The 23484-nt window shown below is 41.6% G+C and overlaps 1 protein-coding gene across 2 annotated transcripts in view; it reads right to left on the bottom strand.

The window, feature by feature from the left end:
- The window catches only part of SUCLG2 (succinate-CoA ligase GDP-forming subunit beta), a 293353-nt gene that overhangs the window by 157820 nt on the left and 112049 nt on the right, over nt 1–23484 (bottom strand). For both annotated transcript variants that reach the window (XM_045290031.1, XM_004702419.4), the window contains exons 3-4: nt 9857–9956; nt 9009–9099 (exon numbers count right to left, since the gene is read on the bottom strand). In XM_045290031.1, coding sequence (XP_045145966.1) covers nt 9009–9099; nt 9857–9956 — 191 coding nt within the window. The remainder of the gene's footprint in view (nt 1–9008; nt 9100–9856; nt 9957–23484) is intronic.

Below are 23484 nucleotides of genomic sequence, written 5' to 3'. Positions count from 1 at the left end.
AGTCTGTTGGTGGAATTACTCACTTCCTCGTGTGTCGCTAGCCTAGGACGGACGATTTAAAGCATTGGGGAGTCACTCTGAGAAGCAAAGCAGCATTTTAACTTTTTAGGATAAGTGGCGCTCAACGATTCTATTCTTAATCCTCCAAACTGTTAAGAGAAGTAGTCCGCATTCCACCAAAATTCTGTTTGCAAAGACCAGTTGTTGTCTCAAACAATTCCTCTCGGTAGAATCAATGGATTACTTTTGAAGAAGACACCCCTAGGAATATGAAGACAGCCCAGAGGAAACAAGAAACTTTAGGTACTTCTAACACTTCTAATGTTATTACCTGATCTGTAACCTGGGTAGGCAGAATAGAAACTGCCATCGGGAGAATCTAATGAACTCCAAAACACTCATCTCATGAGAGGCTTAGTTAGGTACAGTTTAAGGGAAGAAAATAAAAAACATAAATGAATTGTAAAAGCTTCAGCCATGAGTTACAGAAGGAATGCCATTAATCCTTCCTTTTTTGGAATTTATAACTTTACCTTAATTGGACCACTGGCATTCCACCCAGTGTGACTCGAATGGTGGTATCTGAATGAGAACCAGCAAACAAGCTATTTGTAACGGGACTGCCTCGGGAGAAGTTAGGAGTCACAACACATGGTCCTAGGCAGTTCTTGTCACATCTCGTTTTCCGCCTGTGCATTTTGAAATCCAGATTGCCTACATTATCCCTGCGATTACATATGTCAGTTTTATAATGTAACTAATACCAGTGTATGCATGATAGATGGTAATTTTCTGTGCCGTACTAAGAATATAGAAGTATGCATCAGAGGTTTAGATTTTCAGCTAATTTTGAGACTTGGTCATCTTGACTATAGGCTACTGTATACTCAACCCCTGCTAGACTTACACAGTCTTCCTGGGGAAGCTGAGTAAATGTCCTACTCTTTTAGCAAGGTGGTGCACAGGTTTGGGTACTTCAGTTATGAAGCCGGCTAGTGATGCGGGGCTTGCAAACATCCCTTCTGTTGTTGAACACGAAATTAAATGATTTCAGGATTTATGTCTATAAGATCACATACCAAATAATTGTCCTTTTAAAGAATAAACAAACAAATAAATAAAAACATTTTCTCAATGTCTGAAAGGGCTGCTTTGTGGAGCATGGACACCATGAAGTGAAGGCTGCCTCTTAGGAGCTCATGAAACCCACAATCCACTGGCACAGAGGAAGCATTTGTCTTTGTTTTTTAATTCTGCCGCATTGTCTTCTTAAATACAACTTAGAAGCGGAAAGCTTCTACAACCCAGGGCAATCTACCGAGAGGTGAGCCAACAGAAAGGCATGGTGATCCATTTCTAAAAGATCAGCCACTGGAAACCCTACAGAGCACAGTCCTACTCTGACACAACTGGAGTCATCCCAAGTGTGCACTGATCAGATGGTAGCTGGTTTGGGTTTATAATCTGCGGGCTTCTGCTTTTGTGAAATTACAAAGATGTAATTCCCCTAATCCTTTTGCTAAGTAAAAATAAAAACCTTGGACTTTATACCTAAAGCAAATGCAGAAGACCTGGAAAGTCAGGAGAAAGGGCACAGAGGGCTCAGAGAGCTCAGGGTCCAAGAACCACATGCTGCGGGGCCCCAGGGTCTCTTTTTTGCCTCAAACACCTCAGCCTGGGTGCTGGAGAAGTCAGCCGCCCCGAACACCAAAGGTTCAGACAAAAGTCTTCGGGCCTCTATGATGTCACTAGAGAGATCTACCAAAGATTTAAATATGGATTGGCAAAACTTTAAATAGTCGCTTTCAGAAAAATAGAAAAAGAGGGGAATTTCTCAACATATTTTATGAAGCTAGTATTAGTTGAATATCAAAACCAGAAAAAGACAATAAAAAAGCAAAAAAAAAAAAAAAAAAACAGCAGACCAATATCTCTCACAAATATCTATACAAAAATTCCTAACAAAATATTCGCAAATACAAGTTCTATGTAAAGAGAATCATACACAACGATGAAGTGGAGGTCACTCCAGAGTCGCAAGGGATTTCATATTCCTAAAGCAGTACAAGCTTTGGCATTAACGGGGTAAAGGAAACAGAAAAGCAAAAACACTTCTATGATTATACCAATTAATGATGAATAACTCATTTGGGATACCAATTCAGGATAAAAACTCTCATAGACGTAGAAATAAATAGAAAGGTTTTCCTCAATCTGATAGAAATTATCTTCAAAACACCTGCTTCTAATCTGATATTTATAATAGTGAAAGACAATGTTGTCCGCCCCTCAGATGGGGCAGGAGGCAAAGGAGGCCACTGTTACCATTTGTGTCCAACTCAGATCTGGAAACTCTAGCCAGTAAAACAGGGAGATGAGAGACAAGAAAAAGCACACATTAGAAAAGGAGAAATAAAATCATCCCTATTTGCAGATTATGTGACGGACTGTATACAAAACTCCAGGAATCTTAAACAAAAAAATCCTTACAACTGATGAGAAAGTAGGTGCAGCAAGACCACAGAAGAGAAGAGAATCACATAAAACCCACCACCTTTCTAGAGAAGCAATGAGCACATGGACACTGAAACGGAGATCTAACTGTAATTACAACGGCTAAAAAGGTCTCGATGTAAATCTAACAAAGCACATACTATCGGCTGAAAACTGCAAAGTGCTGATGAAAGAAATAAAGGCTCTAAGGAAATGGAGTGGCACATGAACCGGAACATAGTAAAACTGGCCATTCTCTCTAACTTGATACACAAGTTTAGCAAAACGATATCAAGATCCCAACAAGATTACTTGCAGAGATAAGTTTATTCTAAGACTTATATTAAAAAGCCATAGGAATTAGAATAAGTTATTTCTGGAAAGAAGAAACTGAGCAGAATCAGGCTATGCAACTCAAAGAATTACTGTATGGTTGCAGTAACCAAGAGTGTGTGATGTTGGTAGAATTACAGGCACCTATATTAACCAAACCGAAGAGAAATTATAAAAATAGACCCATACAAATATGTTCACTTGATATCTAATAAAGACACAAAGGCAATTCGATGAAAGAAAGACGGCTTTTCTGACAAGTGTTACTGGAGTAAGTGTACAGCCAAAGATGCAAGAACCTCTGTCTAAATACGTCTGACACTGTATTTAAAAGTCAACCTAAACTAGGTCACACACGTAAACGGGTAATGCAGAACTGAAAAACATTTCGGAAAAAAAAAAAGTCTTGGACATGTAGGATGCTGGTATTAGAGGACAACTACAAATTTGTTCAAATCATGCCAACCCATGGATGGGCTCAAACTGCCAACTTTTTGGCTCATACTTGAGTGCTTAACTTTTTATACCACTCAGAACCTAGTATGTGGGCTCTGGCTAGGAAAATAATTCTTAGGATTGATACCAAAAGTCCACTTATGTCAACAGAAATATTGATAAATAGGCTATGGACAAATTTCAAGATGTTCTCTTTGTGAAAAACTTGTCAAGAAGGTACTAAGTCATGAATAGAAGAAAACATTTGCAAACCATACATTTAAGAAAGGACAGGGCAAGATATGACAAAATACCCATTTATAAACTATCAAGGGCTCATGAGGGAGGGGGGAGTGGGGAGGGAGGGGGAAAATGAGGACCTAATGTCGGGGGTTTAAGTGGAGAGAAAATGTTTTGAGAATGATGTACAAATGCGCTTTACACAATTGATGTGTGTATGGATTGCGATAACAGTTGTATGAGCCCCTAATAAAATGTTTAAAAAAAATAAATAAATAAAGGACTAGTATCAAAAATAACTCTCAAAATCTAGTTGGGTTTTTTTCGTAAAGAAAAATCCAATTAGAAAATGGGCAGAAAACACAGAGACATTCCAATACAGAGGTTCAGGTGGCCAATATGCATATGAAAAGATGCTCAACATCGTTATGAAATATAATTTAATACCACAATAAGTTATTTCAACAGAATGGGTAGGTATAATAAGCCATAAAGACTTTGCTGGCTTAATTAGTGTTCTCTATTTTACTTATCTAAGTTTTAATATCCATTGCAACACCTATACAGGACTCGGATAAAATTCATGATCAAAGGGCTTATTAGCAAGTTAACAAGTTGTAATGCCAGTGAGAAATGCTGGGGGTTGTGTTATCAGGTCAGGTTACAAAGTTCTTCCAAGTCTGCTAACAAATGCCTAGGGCATGCCACTCTTCTGTCTACTTCAACCCAAAGGCCTTAAACTGAAACTCCATGGGCTAGCAAACTCAGCTCCCTGATTTAAATGCCCCGAGGTACCCCACTAGGGCAAAACTCAGCTCAACGGCACTCAGCTCCACTTCTCTGGGTCAGCAAGTCCAGCTCCCCCAATTAAGTGCCTAGAGGCCTCACGCTCCGCAAGCCAGTCTTCTGCACAAGATCACTCAACTCTACTTGCTCCTTGGGCAGGGAGGCCCATCACTCGCCTCCATGCTCTGGCTCCTACCCCTGCTTCTGCTCCTCTGAGATCATCGCTGTCTTCTGATATAGGAGGTTTACTGTGCAAGGATCTTGGGTCCAAAGCAGGTGCTTAATCCCTGGCTCTTGCTGGTAGTGATATCCTTACTACTTCTTCTCAGCTTACCAGGCGGGAGATAGAGACTTGGGCTAATGAAGCCACATAAATAATTCATGGTCCTTGCAACGATGACACTACAAAAATCAAACAAACTCACTGCAATATGGGAAATTCTGACTCATAGTGACCCTAAAGGGCAGGGTAGAATGGCCATGGTGAGTTTCTGAAATGGTTACGACTTTATAGGACTGGAAAGCCTTGTCTTTATCCCTAGAAGTAGCGGGTATTTTTGAACTTCTGACCATGCTGTTAGCAGACCAAAGTATAGCCCACTAAATTACCAAGGACTACAGAAAAATGTTTAAAATGTTTGTGTTCACTTTGAGGAATGAATCGTGTGGACTGGAGGTTCAGGACCAAGGTTTTGGGAACAACCAAGGTCAACTAACATGTCCAGAATGACAATGGTCTACATCCTGTGTTGGTGAGTACTGCCTTATGAGAGGTCTGCTAACACGCAACAACCGTCTTCCGTCTGGAGGAGAGAAAGGTAAGAAAGTAAAAGACACATGACAGTAAGTATTCAAATGCACCAGGACAGAACATCAATCTCTAAGATTCTGAGACCAGAACCAACTTCTCTGAAAGGGGTCACATTACAAGGTCTTGGATAGATAGGAAGAAGCCCCAGTGGAGATTTGGGTTAGGTATTGGGCTGCTGACAGTAAGGTCAGCAGTTCAAACCTACTGGATGCTCTGCAAGAGAAAGATGAGGCTGTCTGATCAAGCAAAGATTCCGTTTCAGAAACTCTACATAAGGTCACTGTGAATTGGAATAGATTCCCTGGCTTCCCAGTCTTGGACATAGCGGGAGAAAAACATGGAACAAAACAAAAGAAAAAAATTAAATTATGTTTATTGGCTGTACAGGGGGACTGGTAAAACCTCACAGACTGTGGTCTTAGCATGCAGAAAAAAAGTACAAGAAATCTACTACCAAAGCGAATAACATTATTTTTAAATTCACAATACAAAATCAAATCAATCAATAAATAATTTAAATCAAAGTACATAGGAGTATTACAGGGTGTGAAGTCTATGGAGATACCAAATTAAACTTGATTGACAATTCACCTTTGTCATCCTTAAATGTTCAAATTCATTCAGTCGGGATAATCCTCTATGTCATTCGACTGTAATAATACACTTTTGAAAGCAAAGGTCAGTAGAATGTAGGATGTGGACAACAATTTCTATAATGTAGACAAGATAATTAAATTTTAAAAATTATATTTGTACTAAAAAAAGAGTTTGCCTCTGAGAGATGGGACTAAAGGACGTATTCATTTTTAATTCTGTTAGCCCGGCAGTATTTTCCAAATTGTAAGAAGCACATACCATTTAAAAAGCAAATATGTATTCCAAAGTGGGGGAAGACATGACATCAGCAAATTTGGCCAACGCTACAGAGACACTGGATCCCTTATACATCACAAGGAGGAATGTGAAATGGTTAGACCGTTCGAGAGAAGTTTGGCATTTTCTTTTTTTTTAAGTCAACAACTACCGTCTGATTATATGCAACTGGCATTTGATTCAGCAAATGTATCCCAGGGCCTTTAATCCCAGGGAAATGGAAATGGTGGTTCAAACAAAAGCTTGTGCGCAATGTTGACAGCAACTTTGTTTGAAATGGCCCCACACTAGAAAGCAGCCAGATCTCTTCAGTGGAAGAAGAGTTCCTCTAGGGTAATAAAAAGGTGATAAGCTCACATCCTGGAACAGAATGCAGTCACCACTGTTAACCACAACAACCTGGATGAATCTCCAAGAAATTATGCTGTGTAAAAAAGGGTAGCAACACTAAGTCAAATACTGTATAATTTTATTCACATAAAATTATGGAAATAACCAAACTATTAAAATGGAGTATGGATTAGCCATTGCCAGAGGTAAAAGGAAATCTAGGCCAGGGGAAAGTAAACCAAAGCAAAAAGCCAGTTCCCTGCCATCTACTCAACTGTGGCCCATAGTGACCCTATAGGGCAGGGTAGAACAGTCCCTGTGGGTTTCTGAGACTGTCCATCTTTCTGGGAGTAGAAAGCCTCTTCCAACTCCACCAGGAGCAGTTGGTGGTTTCAAACTGCTGACCTGTGGTGAGCAGCACAAAGAGCAACCCACTAAGGCACCAGGGTACTGAGGGGGAAACCCCATGAAGGGATCCTGGTGGGGAAGGAAATCTGAGTATCTTGACTTTATCAGAAACAGAACTCCAGAAGTCACACTGGACTGTAATTATAGAAAATGGTACTACTGGAAGAAACCAGGCAGAGTGGGTAGGGACTTCTCAGTATTGATTTTTATAACTCCATGTGAATCTATAATTATTTCAACACAAAAATTTTATTTAAAAATATATATTTCTGTCATGCTAATGATCATCCAGTATTAAATGATCACTATGTCAGTGACTGAAGGCGTCCTGGTGGCATCACCAGTTCAAAATCATCAGCCACTCGGTGGGGAAAGAAGAGGCTTTCTAGTCCCAGAATGATTTGCAGCCTGGGAAACACATCGAGGCAGTGCTACTCCATCCTATGAGGCTGCTGTGAGTCGGAATCAAAGTGGTGGCTGTGGGTTTATTTTTTATTTGTTTATTTTGCATGTTAAATACTTAGTCCATGCATGGACTAATGTATTTAGTCTTTAACAATCACATCAGGCATGTTATTATTATTCCCATTTGAAAGTAAGGCATGGATTATTAAATGCTGGAACATCATTAAACATACTAAAAGGGAAAAAATGTTCACCTGAAACTTCATTGTTATAATCTAAAACACACGAGTGGACCATAAAAGAATTCTAATAAATACTTCCTGAACAAATAATCAATCCACGTAGATTCCCCAAAACATGAGCCTCATAGATCATTAACATGTGCCCTTCCTCTCCCAAGCTGCAAGGTCAATGCTAAATAACAGCATCACCACCAGCAGCAGCAGCCATCAGGGACCTTTCTACCCAGGGACCCCCGTGCATCCCTGTCGAAGTGCATGCCATAACGTCAAGGTTCATAGTGAGCCTTAACAGGGAAATAAAAGTATATGCCATGCTAAGCAAAGACAAAACAACAACATGAAACTCTTCTGAGTTTTAAACAGTTCTTGCATCTAGCTGAGAAGAAGTAGAAAAGGGAAATACCTAGAATGGGTCTGGTTTGTTACTCCCTTAACATCTAGAAAGCTTCTGTGTTCTCAGAGGGATGGAGTTAATGACCCAGCAGCATTTCAATCGCCCTCAGTGTCCTTCTCTGGGTCTGGGTTGACCCTCTCATAATAGGTACACTAAAAACCAGGTAAGGTTTTGTTCAAAGTCACATCAAGAATGTTCCATAAAACTCTGGCTGAGAAGTTAAAGAAAAGGATTTTTTTTAAACTTCCTCAGTGTCCCCAAGTTCTGCTCACTGGCCGAGCTCATCAATCCAAGCCTGTGCCATCAGAGCGGACAGGCACTGCCCTACATTGTGGCCCTGTTACACTGGGACCTTTCACATCTACTCTCCCAGGGCCAGCTCAGAAGGACGCCATACTTTCTTTATTGCTCAGCTGTTGGAGCCTAGACATTTGGCCGAGGCCCTTGCGTCTTTATTTTGCAGTGGATCCTGTCTTCCCTGGAGCTGGCCCTTGATACATGAAGGTAGCATGAAATGACCAGAGAGAGAGGGAGAGAGAGAAAATAAATGTCATGAATGAAGACTGAGGTGGTAAGCCTTTTTATTTTCCAAACCTATTTTTCGTGTGTGTGTGTGTGTGTGTGTGTTGTTTGTGTGTGCACATGTTTGTACAAGAGAACATGTGGGTGCACAGTATATATATGAGGACAGGTGATGTGTGTACATGTGGGGGGGGCGGTGTATGAGAGACAGACAGACAGTTCAATGCTCCAGCCGACTTGACCTATTCAACATACTCCCAGCACTAACAGTGGGTCAAGACAGTAGTCAGCCGAAAGGCAGGCACAAGGGCATTCAGGACAACCACCATCACACCAGGTGATACTGATACAGGGATGAGGCCGGGGCTGGGGTAGGGAAGACAGACCTCATTGAATCTAGGACCCCAGGTGTTGCACCAAGATCTTTTTGCTACTAAACACAACGCGCGCCTGTGTTCTGTAAGGGAAAGCACTGGCCAGACACTCCCACCCACTTCCGGCAAAGGCTGATGATAATGAATAATTCTGCCACATAGAGCCCTTTTCTTTCTCCCTCAAACTCAAGCCAGTTGCTAACGACATTAACTGAGCTTGCAGAAACCAAATGGCACGCCAGCAGCGAGCAGGGACTGCTTAGATTCTGTCCACAGTGAAGCTTTTTCCTGGGTTTTTATTTGTTTGTTCGTTTTTGGGGGCGTGACATAAATAGAAAAATCACCAAAAGCATTCATAGTACCTTGTTCACTTTCACACCACTCTTTGGAGTTTGCTTTGTTGCTAGATTGTACCCGATCATCTGTTTAGCCAGTTGTCCCACAGTGTTGGGGCTGCAGAGAGAGGAAAGGGGAACAGTTTATTTCCCTGCTAACTAACTGTGAAGTAGTGCCTACAGACACCTACTTTCATGCTGCACAGGGTCCACCGCCATCTCCACGTAACCGAGGGTCTCCCTGCTCACTGGGTGCCTAGCAGAGCAGGAGCCTTCGGGGAGGAGGAAAGAGCGAACGCATGCTGCAATGGTGGAATACTAACCATTAAGAGCCGGGAAAACACAGACTTGAGAGTGAGCAATTTGGAAAGTCGGAACAATGACGGGGAGAAGAGAAGAGGTGCCGGCATCAAAGAAACCCTATGACAAAGTGGTGTGGCAGGAGCAGGGCGGGGAGGAAAGCATTGGGTGGCCAGCAAAGCCATGGGACATAGAGTAAAGGAGACTGTTAGGTGAGGGAAGCCTTGGACTAACAGACTGATGCCCTTGGAACTGGGAGCCACAGCAGGCACGGAATAGAAGAATTATGTTAGGAAAGTAGCACTTAATTTGCAAGATGCATCATTCCCAATAATAATGACGAATCATGTTGTCTATGGGAGTAGGAGTGTTAAATGCTCACAAATTAGGAAAGAAAACTCCTTCATGAGGAGAACAAAAAATGGGTGAGGCCAGAGCTCACCAACTATATTGTCTGTTCCCTCACTTACTGCCTCCCCCACGCCAACCCTCTTTCTCAGTGCTAGTTTTGGTCACCATGAAGTCTTCCCTAAGTGCTCAGCCCAAAGGAAAGGAATTAAGACCTCTGGCCTTACTCTTTGGTTAGATGGACGCCTCCTTTCAATCCGCTGTTGAAGACACCTTTTCCACGTCCTCCCGCTAAGATCTGGGCTTTTAAAACAATTTCTTCTGCATCTGAAAAAGAAATACCCAGTGTTGGTAGTGGCTTTTAAAGTTCTCTCTCTTTTAAAAGAACAAGACATGTAACTTCTAGAAGTAACTAGTAAAAGCTCTTTCAAACCAACTGTGAAAATAAAGGCAAGAAAGAACTTCAAAACTACCCATGGATCTAAATACAAAGTTTGTTTATGGAGGACATTCAAAATCTTCCTCTGGTTTACTAAGCAGTTAATACTCAACACTCACGAGGGAATGGAAGACAGCTCATACACAGCCATCCTGAGCAGAGAGAGGGCACCTGGCACTTTTGAATTAGACAGAAGAAAGAAGCCAAGTAAATTCAAGGCGGCGGTGTTAACTTTACTCTGTAATGGCTCATATGGGGCAGAGGCACCACTCGGGCAATTAGAATAACCGCTTGTCAGCCACCGGAGACGTCAAAGAGAAGACTACATTACATGGGGGAAAGGTCTTGTTTTGTTCTTTAATCATTTTATTGGGGGCTCTTCCAGCTCTTATCACAATCCATACATCCATCCATTGTGTCGAGCACCTTAGTACATATGTTGCCATCATCATTTTCAAAACATTTTCTTTCTACTTGAGCCCTTTCTACTGAGTATCAGCTTATTTTCCCCCAACCCCTCCCTCATGAGCCCCTGATAATTTCTTTTTTTTTAACATCACACCAACCGTTGTCTCCCTTCACTCACTTTTCTCTTGTCTGTCCCCCTGGGAGGGGGTTATATGTTGATCATTGTGATTGATTCCTCCTTTCTCCCCCCACCTCCCCTTTCCCCTCCTGGTATCGTTACTCTCATTATTGGCCCTGAGGGGTTTATCTCTACTGGATTCCCTGTGTTTCCAGCTCTTATCTGTCCAGTGTACATGGTCTGGTCTAGCCGGATTTGTAAGTAGAATTGGGGTCATGATAGTGCAGTGGGGGGTGCGGGGTAGGAAGCATTAAAGAACTTGAAGAAAGTTGTATGTTTCATCGGTGCTATACTGCACCGACTGGCTTGATTCTTCCTTGTGATCCTTCTGTAAGGGGATGTCCAATTGCCTGCAGATGGGCTTTGGGTCTCCACGCTGCACTCCCTCATTCACGTTGATATGATTTATTGTTCTGGGTTTTTCATGACTGATACCTGATCCCATCAACACTTCATGATCACACAGGCTGGTGTGCTTCTTACATGTGGGCTTTGATGCTTCCCTGATAGATGGCCACTTGTTAACTTCAAGCCATTAATACCCGAGAAGCTATAACTTCTAGTAACGGGGCACCATTAGCTTTCTTCACCACATTTGTTTATGCACCTATTTTGTCTTCAGCGATCATGTCGGAAGGTGAGCATCACAGAATGCTGGGTTATTAGAACAAAGTGTTCTTGTGTTGAGGGAGTACTTGAGTAGAGGCCCAATGTCTGTCTGCTAACTTAATACTCAACATATAATCATATATACATAGATCTATTTCCCTATCATTATATATAAATATAATTACATATGTACATGCCTGGATTTAGACACCTATAAATATCCTGTGCCTCCTCATTCTTAGGGGAAAAGGTTTTTTGTTTTTTTTTAAATCATTTTATTAGGGGCTCACACAACTCTCATCACAATCCATGCATACATCAATTGTGTAAAGCGCATTTGTACATTCATTGCCCCCATCATTCTCAAAACATTTCCTCTCCACCTAAGCCCCCGGCACCAGGTCCTCATTTTCCCCCTCCCTCCCCGCTCCCCTCTCCCTCATGAGCCTCTGATAATGTACAAATCATCACTCTGTCATATCTTGCCCTGTCTGACAACTCCCTTCACCCATTTCTCTGCTGTCAGTCCCCCAGGGAGGTAACATATAGTTCCCTGCAATCGGTTCCCTCGCTCCAACCCTCTCTCCCTCACCACCCACATCACTGGTCCCCGCAGGGATCATCCACCCTGGACTCCCCATATTTCCAGTCCCCATCTGCACCAGTGTACATCCCCTGGTCCAGCGAGACCTGCAAGGCAGAATTCATATCATGATAGTGGGAGTGGGGAGGAAACACCAGGAACCAGAGGAAAGCTGCACCTTTCATCGGTGCCACATCACCCCCTTACCGGCTCGTCTCCTCCCCAGAGCCCCCTGCAAGGGGATCTTCAGTGGCCTACTCATGGGCTTTGGGTCTCCAGTCCGCATTCCCCCATCATTCACTATGGTAAGATTTTTTGTTCTGATGATGCCTTATACCTGATCTCTTCGACACCTCGTGATCACATAGACTGGTGTGCTTCTTCCACATGGGCCCTGTTGCCCCTAAGCTTGATGGCCGCTTGATTACCTTCAAGCCTTTAAGACCCCAGACGCTATACTTTTTGATAGCCGGGCACCATTAGCCTTGCTCGACACAATTGCTTAAGACAAGAAAAAGCAGAACTTAGTAACCTTATTCATGGAAGCAGAATCCTGATGGCATAATTGGTTATATATTGGCCTATAGGGGTCCGCAGTTCAAAACCACAAGCAGCTCCACATAAGAAAGACTGAAGCTTTTTATTCTCATAAAAACTTGGTCTCAGAGCCCCATAGGGCGGTTCTATTCTGTTCTATAGTGTCTCTGTGAGTCAGGCTCCAATGGACGGCCAAGAGTCTGGAGCTTTGCCTATGGAAGCCAGCATTTGTCTATGCATTTTTTCTATAAATTGATATGACTGGATAAGGAAAGAGAAAATGAATTAAATGTAAAACAATTAAATGTTAATATGAATTAAGCAATATTTTCAAAGTTTTGACAAGGTTATAAAACATCCCCATGGAAAGCAGCTGTGAAAGTTTTATTTCTAAACACACTCAAGGAAAACGTGAACTTTGTGTTCTCGACAATTTTTACCAACAGTATTTATGGGCCTGGCAAGACACTGAGTGTGTGAAGTAGTTCTAGAGGCCTGGGGCCTCTAGAAAACAGGAGAGAAACACCACCACCACCACCACCACCACCACCCCCCACACACACACACACACTCACACACACGCGCGCGCACACGCGCGCACAATGCTCAAAGCTAACCCTGAGGTCTCAAAAGCTCATGAACAGATATGTAAGGTGGAGTTCTTGGTTTCTGCTGGTCTGAAGGAAAGAAGGCTGAGAAAAACCCAAAGCTGCAAGGAAACATTCATTCCATGGACAAATGGACCATGAAAACAGCAGTCTCCAAGCCTGAGCCCAGAAGAATTAGATGGTAGCCGGCGACCACTACCAACTGCTTTGAAAAGGATCCCAGTAGCAGGTCCTGCACAGAGTGGGGGAAACATATAGAACAAATTCACACTCATTAAAGAGACCAGGTTGCATAGAGACTGATGTGGGACCCCAGACGAAGACTCTCAGCCACCATTCATGTCTGGCACTAAACTTATTCTGTTGCTCACTTTTCAACTAAACCATAGCTAAGTCTAAAGGGGGTTCATTCACCCCAGTGAGGTCAGCACACCTCAGAATAAGCAACCATTTCAAATAAAAGGGGCAGCATTTCCCCAAGGGCAAACTTGGGGAGGGTTGGGAAAGAAGGAGAAATAGTAATAAGAAACCGAGAAATAAAAGGACCGTATCCATGTGGGATAGAGATGGTAACAAACGAACAGTTACTGGCTTCATAATATACAGCCCCGCTCTTGGACGTGAGAGTCCCACTGATTGCTTCAGCGAGGCCTGTCCTTCTGTCTCTCACAGGCACGCTCTTAGGCAAAGGTGCACACAGAGAGCGCCGCTGAGATTTTCTCATGAAGGCATGGCAGAGGTTACACTATGGGGGCCCTGGGTGTTGTAGACAAGAGGAGGGCAGGCGCCTCTGTTGACTGCTGCTGCTTTTCATTGCCAAGTCCAGGGCTTCTCTCCCTCTTAGAACAAACCGTTCTTTCTTTCCTGAACTCACATTCTGTGACAGCAACTCTTCTGCCGTGGAGATAGACTATTTTGTGACTGAAACAAACTAGTTCTATGACATCAAATGGAGTGAAGTCTGGTCAAGATCATTACACATAATCAGAAACTCACCAAGAAAGGAAGGAAAAGAGAGTTTTACATGTTTAGGCTTCTGTACATCCAAGTAAAATTTTAAGAGCAAGAACTTAGGGAGTTACAGAGATCTGGGTAAAAATCTCCAATGTACTTTTCTCTACAGAGGAGACTGAAATTTAGAAAGGGAAAAGTAGCATTCTGATTTATCAGATGCTAAAATAAATAAATGTACATTCATGTTGATTAAGATAAATAAAATATAGTAGGTAAAGCTCAATACCTAACACAGTAAAAAATTATAGCTATCATCATTATAATTCGTTTCAGTAATTTTTCAAAAATGGGACAGGGAAGACATCGTTTCACATTTGAAGGCATCAAGTTGAAAAGATACATTATCGTATCTACTGTAACCTTGAATGGCGGTCACTTGGAATTCTGAAGTCAGCAGTACTCCATTGCATACCATTTTCCATCTCCCTGTCATGCAGAAGAATGAAAGGCCTTTCTCTCAGAGCCTTCAGGGGCAGAACTTCATTGGGCCTTGTTAACTGGTACATCACAGGCCTAACTACACTGACCATAGTCACTAACCGTACCGACAAACAGCTGGGGCCTCAATAAGGTGTTGTCTGTTTACACGTCATCATTTAAGCTCTTATCAAAGGGCTCCATGCCACCTAGTTGGGAGACCAGGAGCAACCTAATAGTTGAGGAGATGATAAAGTGAACTGTGGAGGTAAATAGCAAGAGGGAACGAAAAAGACTGGATGCATTCTTTGTGAGTCGTCTATAGTTTATATCCTACAACAAAATACATTCCCTGAAATCATCCGTTTGGGTTAGACTTCAGATGTTAAATCAATTTAGAATGTCAGCAGCCCAGAGTAATGCAAACGTGTCTATTATTGAAAGAAACCCACAAGAAGCACTTTATTTCAATGGCTATTTATTCAAGCTGCCGAAAATCAAGTGGCCAAATCCAACTAAACAATAACTACTCTTTTCATTCATTCAATATTCACCAAGTAGATTCACACTAAATGACACTTTTTCCAATTTATTTGAATATCTGATTTCTCCAAAGCTGATAGTTTGTTTTTACATCATTACCTGCCTCTATTCCAAAATTGCATTAAGAAGAAAATCCCACACATGAGATACAACTTTTATCTGAATACCTAAGATGATTTAACTATACTGTAGGGATAGCAAGTGGAGAACACCAAAATAATAGCACCCACTCTAATAGATTTGGTATGGAACTATATTATCTATACACTGGCTGAAAACAGAGTATACCAAAAAAATGCTTCCTTGTATTTTACTCTCTATGCAAAGGCATTGAACTGGTAGACCATAACAAACTATGGACAGTCTTTAGAAGAACTGGAATTCTAGAAGAATAGGAATGAGCACTTCATTGTATTCATGTGAAGCCTGTACACGAATCAAAATATTGTTGTACAAACAGAACAAGGGAATAATGTGGGGTTTAAAATCAAGAATGGTGTGTGTCAGGGTTGTATCCTCTCACCATAGTTATTCTATCTGTATACGGAGAAAATAATCAGAGAAGTGGATTATATGAAAAAGACTGTGGTGTCAGGATGGAGGAAGGCTTATTAACAACGTGTGACCTGCTAAGAACACAACCTTGTTGGCTGAAAGTCAGGAGGCCTTGTAGCACTTGCAGATGAAGATCAAGGATGGCAGTCTTCAGTATGGATTACAACGCAGTGTAAAGAAAACCAAAATCTCACAACTGGACCAATAGGTAACAGCATAATAAATGGGGGGGGGGGGAATTGAAGTTGTCAACGATCTCATCTTGCATGTACCCACAATAAATGCTCCTGGAAATAGTAGTCAAGAGGTTGAATGACACAATGCACCTGGTAAGTTGGTTGTACGTCTTTAATGGATTGGAAAGCAAGGAAGTCACTTTGAGGATGAAGATTTGCGTGACCCAAGCCATAGTATTTTCAAAGGTCTCATATGCATGGAAAATGGGGCATTGCCTAAGGGAGACCAAAGAGGAATTGGAGCTTTTACATTGTGGTGCTGGTGAACAATAGTGAAAGGACCATCAAAAGAATTAACAAATCTCCTTGGAAAAAAATACAGCCAGAATAATGCTTCTTGGAAGAAAGGATGCTAAGACTGTCTCACGGACTTTGGACATGTTATTGCGAGAGACCTAACAACAACCTACACTGATAGCCATATTATTGGGTTCAGAGCTAGTACCTACGAGGAAAACTGGTGGGACTATGGGTTAGGCATTGGGCTGCTAACTGCAAGATTGGTGGTTTAAACAGGCCTGCTGTTCTGTTGGACAGAGAGGAAGCTGTCTGTTCCTATAAAGATTTACTCTCAGAACCCTTATGCGGTTAGAAAAGACTCAATGGCAGTGTGTTTGGCTTTTTTAATAGCTACTGTGAATAAGCCCTGATACCACAGCGTTTGGATGCTCGGATGCTATCCTGAAAAATAGCAGTTCAAACCCACGAGCCACTCCATGAAAGAAAAATGTGGCCGCCCACTTTCATAAAAATGTCAGCTTTGGAAACCCTCTGGTGAAGTTCTATTGTCCTTCCATAAGCCACAATTGATTCTATATCAATGGGTTTGGTTTGGGGTATGTTTATTTTTAAAGAAAAGGCACTGCAGATGACTTACTTATAAATGTATACATAGGTAAGAATATTAAATAGATCAAACAAAAGAACATTTATAGTCATTTAGAAAGTCTACACAAACGCCACCCTATTATTTTATTCTCAATATTAGCTTAATTAACAGAATGCTTTTTCAAATGTTTCCCTCCCACTCTTTGCCACAATTGTTCTTCTAATTACAATTACACAGCTTTAACAATTATTAAAGTCCTCTAACAGTCTCAAGCTGGATTAGGAATGTCATTGGAAACATTATTAAATCTAAGACAAATTATTAAATCTAAACAAACAGAAAATATTAAATTCATTTAGGGAAGCACAATCTAAATAGACTAAGTGAGAATCATTTTTAATTAGTTAAGCTTTGTACAACTGGTTCACTTCCATTTTTAATAGTTAGCATCTGAAAACATACTTATGCAAAATATTGTTCATGAGCCTTAGTTCAGAGCCATCCAACAAGTGGGCCAGAATAAATGACTAATAAAATGGGCCAGAATAAATGTCAAAGAAGAACCACAGGAATGAGCTATTTTCAACTACCCTTTTTTAGGCAGTTTAGAGATGGATCTAATATTTGTATTTCTGAGCTGGTTTTTATTCAGCACTGCTCTCTTCCGTAACATAATACTTTCCTAAATGTAATACAGTATTGGGTACCGTGACTTCAGTGAGATGACTACTATAATGATCATTTATTGTGAGTCAATAACATTGGAATTGTTTGGAGGAACATTTCTATGGTTGGATGACTGGGGCAAAATTGGAATATCCAATTTTCAACACAATTGCATTGTATAATTTCTAGCATACAGATCACCTCTCACAAGGTTTGATCAAATTCCTAATTGGCAAAGGTAAAATGCATTCAGAATTACCTATTACAGAAGGTAAGCAGAAGGGGGATGAGGAGAGGCAAGAAAGGGGGTAAAGAATATGATGTATTGGGTAGATAAACTAGAAGTCCAAGGGCCAATTTCATGAAGGAAATGAGCTAAATTGTATATTTTCATTAGGATCTCAACATCTGAACTCAAACGTAAATAAATGCCCATTTCTGATGATTATTGTAAAAGGTCCTCTAAAACCAGGCCAGTCACGATAGCAGCCTCACATGGAAAACTAGAACTGTCCTCCCCGGTTTTCAAGGCAGTCCCTTTTAGACATTGGCCTCTTTTCTTTCCTCTGGATGGATTCGAGCAGCCAACCTGCCAGTCAGTAGTCATGTGCCTAACCATTTGCACCGTCCACAATCAAAGCGAACTCACCACCATCAAGTCGATGCCAACTGAAAGCAAGGCTGTAGGACAGGGAAGAACTGCCCTGTGAGTTACTCTGAGAAGGAAAAAAATCCCCGTCTTTCTCCCTTGGAGCGTCTGGTCGTTTCGAACTGCCAACTCTGTGCACTGCAGACCACTGTGTAACCACTTCACAAGCAGGCTTCCTTCAGGGACTCCCCTACAGTTCCTGGAGGTGAACTCATTTCCTCAAGCTGCAAAAAGGTCACTGGTACTAAGAGGACCTGGTAATGACATTTTCCTTCTGTGCAATAGTATCTCTGAAATGGAAACAACTGTCTGAACTTTCACCATTTCAAACATGGACTCTCTAATTTTGAGACAGAATTTCCACTGCACACCTTATCACAAGTCTCAGGTGGTCAGTGTAACTGGTTTGACTTGGGACTTGGCTTCTCACTTCGCTGCTACACAACAAAGTGTAACTACACATACCTGAAACAGAGATATACCTGTTTAAGTGAAATAAGAATGCAGAATTATCCTCTGTAGGATAAGTATTTTGTAATACAAATAGGAAGTTATCCAGGGAGAGTTATCCATTGTAAGAAATCCTTTACTGATAAAGCTTTTCTCTACATTTTTAATCTTCTACAGAATATCGTAGCCAATTAATTTTATATTATCAAAAGTAATTCTCTCATTTGGATGCTGTAGGGACATGATAATGCCACTTGTGAATAGCTTACTAGTAAAATTAAAAGTGAGCATAATATTATCTCAACCCAAAACATATGTTTTTAAAGGCTGATTTTAGTTTGGGTTCCTAGGAAAATCTGAAATATTTAATATTACCACACACTTAAAAACACATTGCATGCTATTACAACATGATAGACTTCGTTAAAATCTATAATGATAAATTAGGCCACTCTTCTGATCTTGTCCCTGATGTTATTAATTGCTTTTATAACCATTACTACCCACTTCATTGGTGATAAAATCTTAACACTAGATAAAAAATCTCTAGAAAGGATCCATTCAGTAGTAATAGCTTACTCTGGGTTCTCAGTAAAAGATACAATCTTGCTTCTTCATGTAGTTTAATACTAATATACCAATCTAATACTATGACAATTAGATTAAAAGATTTCTACAAAAAACAGAACTTTCTAATACAGATGGCAAGCATACTCATGTGAACTTAGTCAACTCCTTTACTTAATCAAAGAATCTCCAACTTTATTAGATTACAACCATATAGAATTAAACATAGCTCTTCTGCAAATCCAGCCACTTAAAGAGACTGGGACAGAAAAGGAAGGGGCTTCTGTTTTGTGCATATCTATATGGCACACATTGTATGTAAGATAGATTAATGATATACAATCAGTCTTCCATATCACTAGGTCATGAATTTGTAGCCAACTAACAGTAAATTTTTTAAAAAAAGGAAATTTTTAAAAAGCAATCCCTCCAAGGTTAAGAGGGAGCATAATGTGGTATCTACATAGTATTTTTACTGAATTAAGTGTTATAAGTTGGTTTAAGACAGTTAAGAGAGGATATGCATAAGTTATATGTAAATACTACCCCATGTTATTTGCATAAGGGTCCTAAGCATTACTGGAGATTGTGAGAACCAAAGCGCAATCCTGAAACTGGAGCCATGTGGACCCCAAAAGACAACTGAACATTGATAGTAAAAATCCTGGGACAACATTTCTAACTTTGGCAGACACTAGAAATAGTTATGGAAAGTGAAAATATGTTTGTGCCCCCAAATAGTTCTATTGCATTTTATGGTATATTTTAAAGGATAGAAGGATAAAGGAAAATAAACGACAAAAACTGATTTTTTTCTCCTGATTTTTGAACTGAAAATGTGCTTCGTTTCTAGATTCCATTAGGAAAGCCGTGTCACAATGAGTTGTGGATGAGCTATTAGCTAGGGGATTAGCTATACAATTATAAGAGGAGAGGAGTCACTGACCAGCCAATCGCAGGAAGCCATGCACCTAGACATGAAAGTGGGACAGGGAAAGAGAGACTTTGAGTATGTGTGATTGTTATTGCCAAGCATCTCAAGATGGGCCTGGATCTCTGCTGGTCCGCAGGACATGCCTTTGAACACAAGAGCTGGGTGAAAAGAAGATCACATATAAGCTGAAACCTTGCCATCATCTCAACTCGGCTAGACACCACATCTAACCACCGTGAAATGACTGCATTAAAGGTGCACACACTCCTCCTTTGCTTACCAGCAGGTGGGTGGTGCTAAGGGTTAACACGTTTGCCTATTAATCGGAAAGGTGGATGTGCAAGTCAACCCACAGTTACCTGCTGCTCTGTTTCTGAGAAACCAGACAATGAAAACTGTACAGCTAATAGTTTTACTCGGACACATATGCAGTGGTAGAGAGTCAGGCTCAACTGGACAGCAACTGGTAGAACCCAAAAACGATACGTGGAAGGGAATCTGAAGAGTTGTATTCCCAGGCTAATCACATTGACATGGTCTAGATCAGGCGTCCTCAAACTACGGCCCGCGGGCCACACATGGCCCACCCAGGATATTTATCTGGCCCGCCGGGTGATTTTGCCGTTTGTTTTCTTACTTCAAAATAAGATATGTGCAGTGTGCATAGGAATTTGTTCACTGTTTTGTTTTTTAAAACTATAGTCCGGCCTTCCAACGGGTCTGAAGGACAGGGAACTTGCCCCTGTTTAAAAAGTTTGAGGACCCCTGAATCACCAGAAATGACAGTAAAAATGTTTGAAAGCAAATCCCCATAATTAACAACCCTGGACATTTTTCTCAGTGCCTTAAAGATGCGTACAGGGCCAGGAACCAGCTCTCGCTTAGCTAAAGACAACTGGAAGCTGCCTGGTAATGAAGCTATAAACAGGATCTTTTGTGGATGCTATTTGTTCAGTTAGTTACTGGTAGCTTCCAAGGAGACAAGTGGGGCTCCTGGTGACCCAGGGGTGTAGAGTGGAACTCTGCCATCAGGGTTGTCGAACCTCTGGATCTGTGCACAGACACACAGACACACAGACACATATTCCAGACGTTAAGTCTGCTATAACTCTACCCATCAGAGACACAGAACTCCAAACCACAGCGTGGTGATGGCACCATAAGAATTACCGCCCAGAGTTGTGACTCTCCACTTTAGAGTGACAAACTGGTTGATGACACCCTAGAGTCGAGCAAAAGCGGGGAATGACCTACCCCCAGAAAAATCAAGATATGAGAACCACTTTCCCAGGGTACACACGTCCAGTGAGGTCTGACGTAATTTCTTATGTTGCTTTCAAATTGCACTGAGTTTTAAATTGCAATGTCTTGCTCTTTTAGTGCCTGCCCTGATGCATTCATTGTGCCTGAAATCTAAGTCTATTACTTGAATGGTAAACACAGAGGGGCCTTTAGATTGCATCCTGGAGGATGAAACTGGTGCAATTTTAGTGAGCAGGGAAGAGTTTTTATTCAGCTGACTTTCAAGGGCTGTAAAGAGCTGAGAAATCGTTATTTTTTTCTCTCTCTGATAGCTTTGTTTAGTGCCCTGCCTGCCTGCTTTTCTCTTTCCATCCTTTTATTCAATTTCTGTAATTGCATGTTTAGATATATTTGATATGTGTTACTTCACTTTTAACAACCAGAGAGCAACACTGACCTCTTGTTCCACCTTCCATCATTCTTTCCCTCAGTAGTACTCCCAAATAAAGACTCAAACAATTAAATTCCTGACAACTGGGACGGTCATTATAAACCTGCTCTATATCAAACAATTAAGGGCTTCTAAAAAGTTGGCAGTATGAACCCATCTCAAAAGAAACATCTCAAATATACATATATACAGCAATGGTCACTTCAATGAATGCTCAATGTAGCACAGATCAACTGTGAAACACCCGGCATGCCCATGAGTCAGAATCATCTCCAGAGCACAGGATTTAGAGCTGACCTTGCAACCCACAAAAGCCTCACCTGTTTCCTTGAAACTTTCAAATCATTTTCTGATCATCTTTGAAGCGATCAAGCTAAGATAATCCCTTTGGGAACTTTCTGCATCTTTTTTCTTTTAATTTGTAATGACTGGCCAGGCTGAGCCAGTCTGAGTTCTTTGAGTTTAAAATTACAACATGGGAAAATACTCAAGCCTTCACCGCCACATCTAATAAGAACCAAACGGAAATTCTGGTAACTTTCCAATGGCAACACTATAGTCCTTTCTCATACTGGATGAACCAAACAGTTCTATGTGAGAAACTTTTTGAAATTTTAATCATTACAAGCAATTTATATTCAAGAGTCACAGTTCATAAGCATAGCTAGAAAGCTAGTAAATCAGTCAAGTTCTCCTGCACACTTAAAACTCACGCTCTTTCTAGAATATGGCCAATTCTGTTCTCACGCTGTGCTCTTCCTTACCACCACCATCTCTCACTGCGCATTGTCTACGTCATCTCCATCATTTGGGATGAGACAACCACACAGCTAGCAAACCGAACTACCCTCCACGCTTCCCCCGATGACGTGTCCTTCCTTACACGCAGCTGCAGCCTCTTCCTGGCTTCTGCCCCTTTCTCTCTGCTTCACAGCACGAGGCTGGCGCAGTCTGTCATAATGTATAAATATGACCTGACTGGGCAGGGGTGTTGAGGGCTGTGATCTTGTTAACATAGAAGGATTTCCCAGGGCACCTGTCAAGAAAAGCTACAAACCAGCTAACCCTCCCCAAAGGCGAAGTCCTAGCCTTGTGCAAAGCAAGCAGTTCTCCCAAATCAGGTAAATACTACAGTCTGACCAAGCAGATATTACCTCCCTCTGAAGACCCTTCTAGTTCAAAGGCGTTGTCACACAAAGGGGACCCGCAGTGTCAGGGAAGGACTCTGTCAAACCTAATGAGCCCACTCGTCGACTTTGTGGCTCCCATCCCGGACGCCTTCTGCACTGTGGAAGTTTATACTGAAGGGCACATGTAGCGTGACGTGTGATGAGACTGCCTCACTCCTCTGGAAATGGTCAGATGAGAGGCCCTGGGCCCTCGGGTAGGCCCTCCGCACAGGGCCGGTCACTGTGGACCATCACCTGTTTTGGCCCTCCATCTTCCTTGGCACTGGGAAATAAACATGACAGTGTTTGGAATAAAAATTGTGCTAAGTGTACATATTGTCCCCATTCAACAAATGGCCCAACTAAGGTTGACTTGTTTCCCAGGGTCACAGCGAGAAGCAGTGTCAAGAGGGTTAGCCTAGAAGGCGCCTCTCACAGAGCTTCCACAGTGAGCTAGTCTCCCAACATCTTACTGCGCTAGCTGTCAGTCACACAGAAAGCTGGAATGAGTAGTACAGTGAGCACCCACACACCCACCACCCATGCATTCTACAACTGTTAACAATTTGCTGCACGTGCAGGGCCACGCATCTCATTATTCCTCACAGCTCACCTTAGTTTGTCACGCACTGTCAAGTGTGCTGTGAGTGCAATTTAGAGAATGTTACCCTCGTTGGCATCTGCATCTGCGCCACTTCACTGTTCGCTTACAGTTCATTTTAGGGGAGGGAAGGGGGAACACTTTCCCATCCAAGTGCTTAGCTTCCGAGA

This window comes from Echinops telfairi, unplaced genomic scaffold (genome assembly GCF_000313985.2).
Source record: "Echinops telfairi isolate 266 unplaced genomic scaffold, ASM31398v2 ScPeMD7_31;HRSCAF=116, whole genome shotgun sequence".
Classification (NCBI taxonomy): Eukaryota; Metazoa; Chordata; class Mammalia; order Afrosoricida; family Tenrecidae; genus Echinops; species Echinops telfairi.
This window is presented reverse-complemented; position numbering and strand designations above follow the sequence as displayed.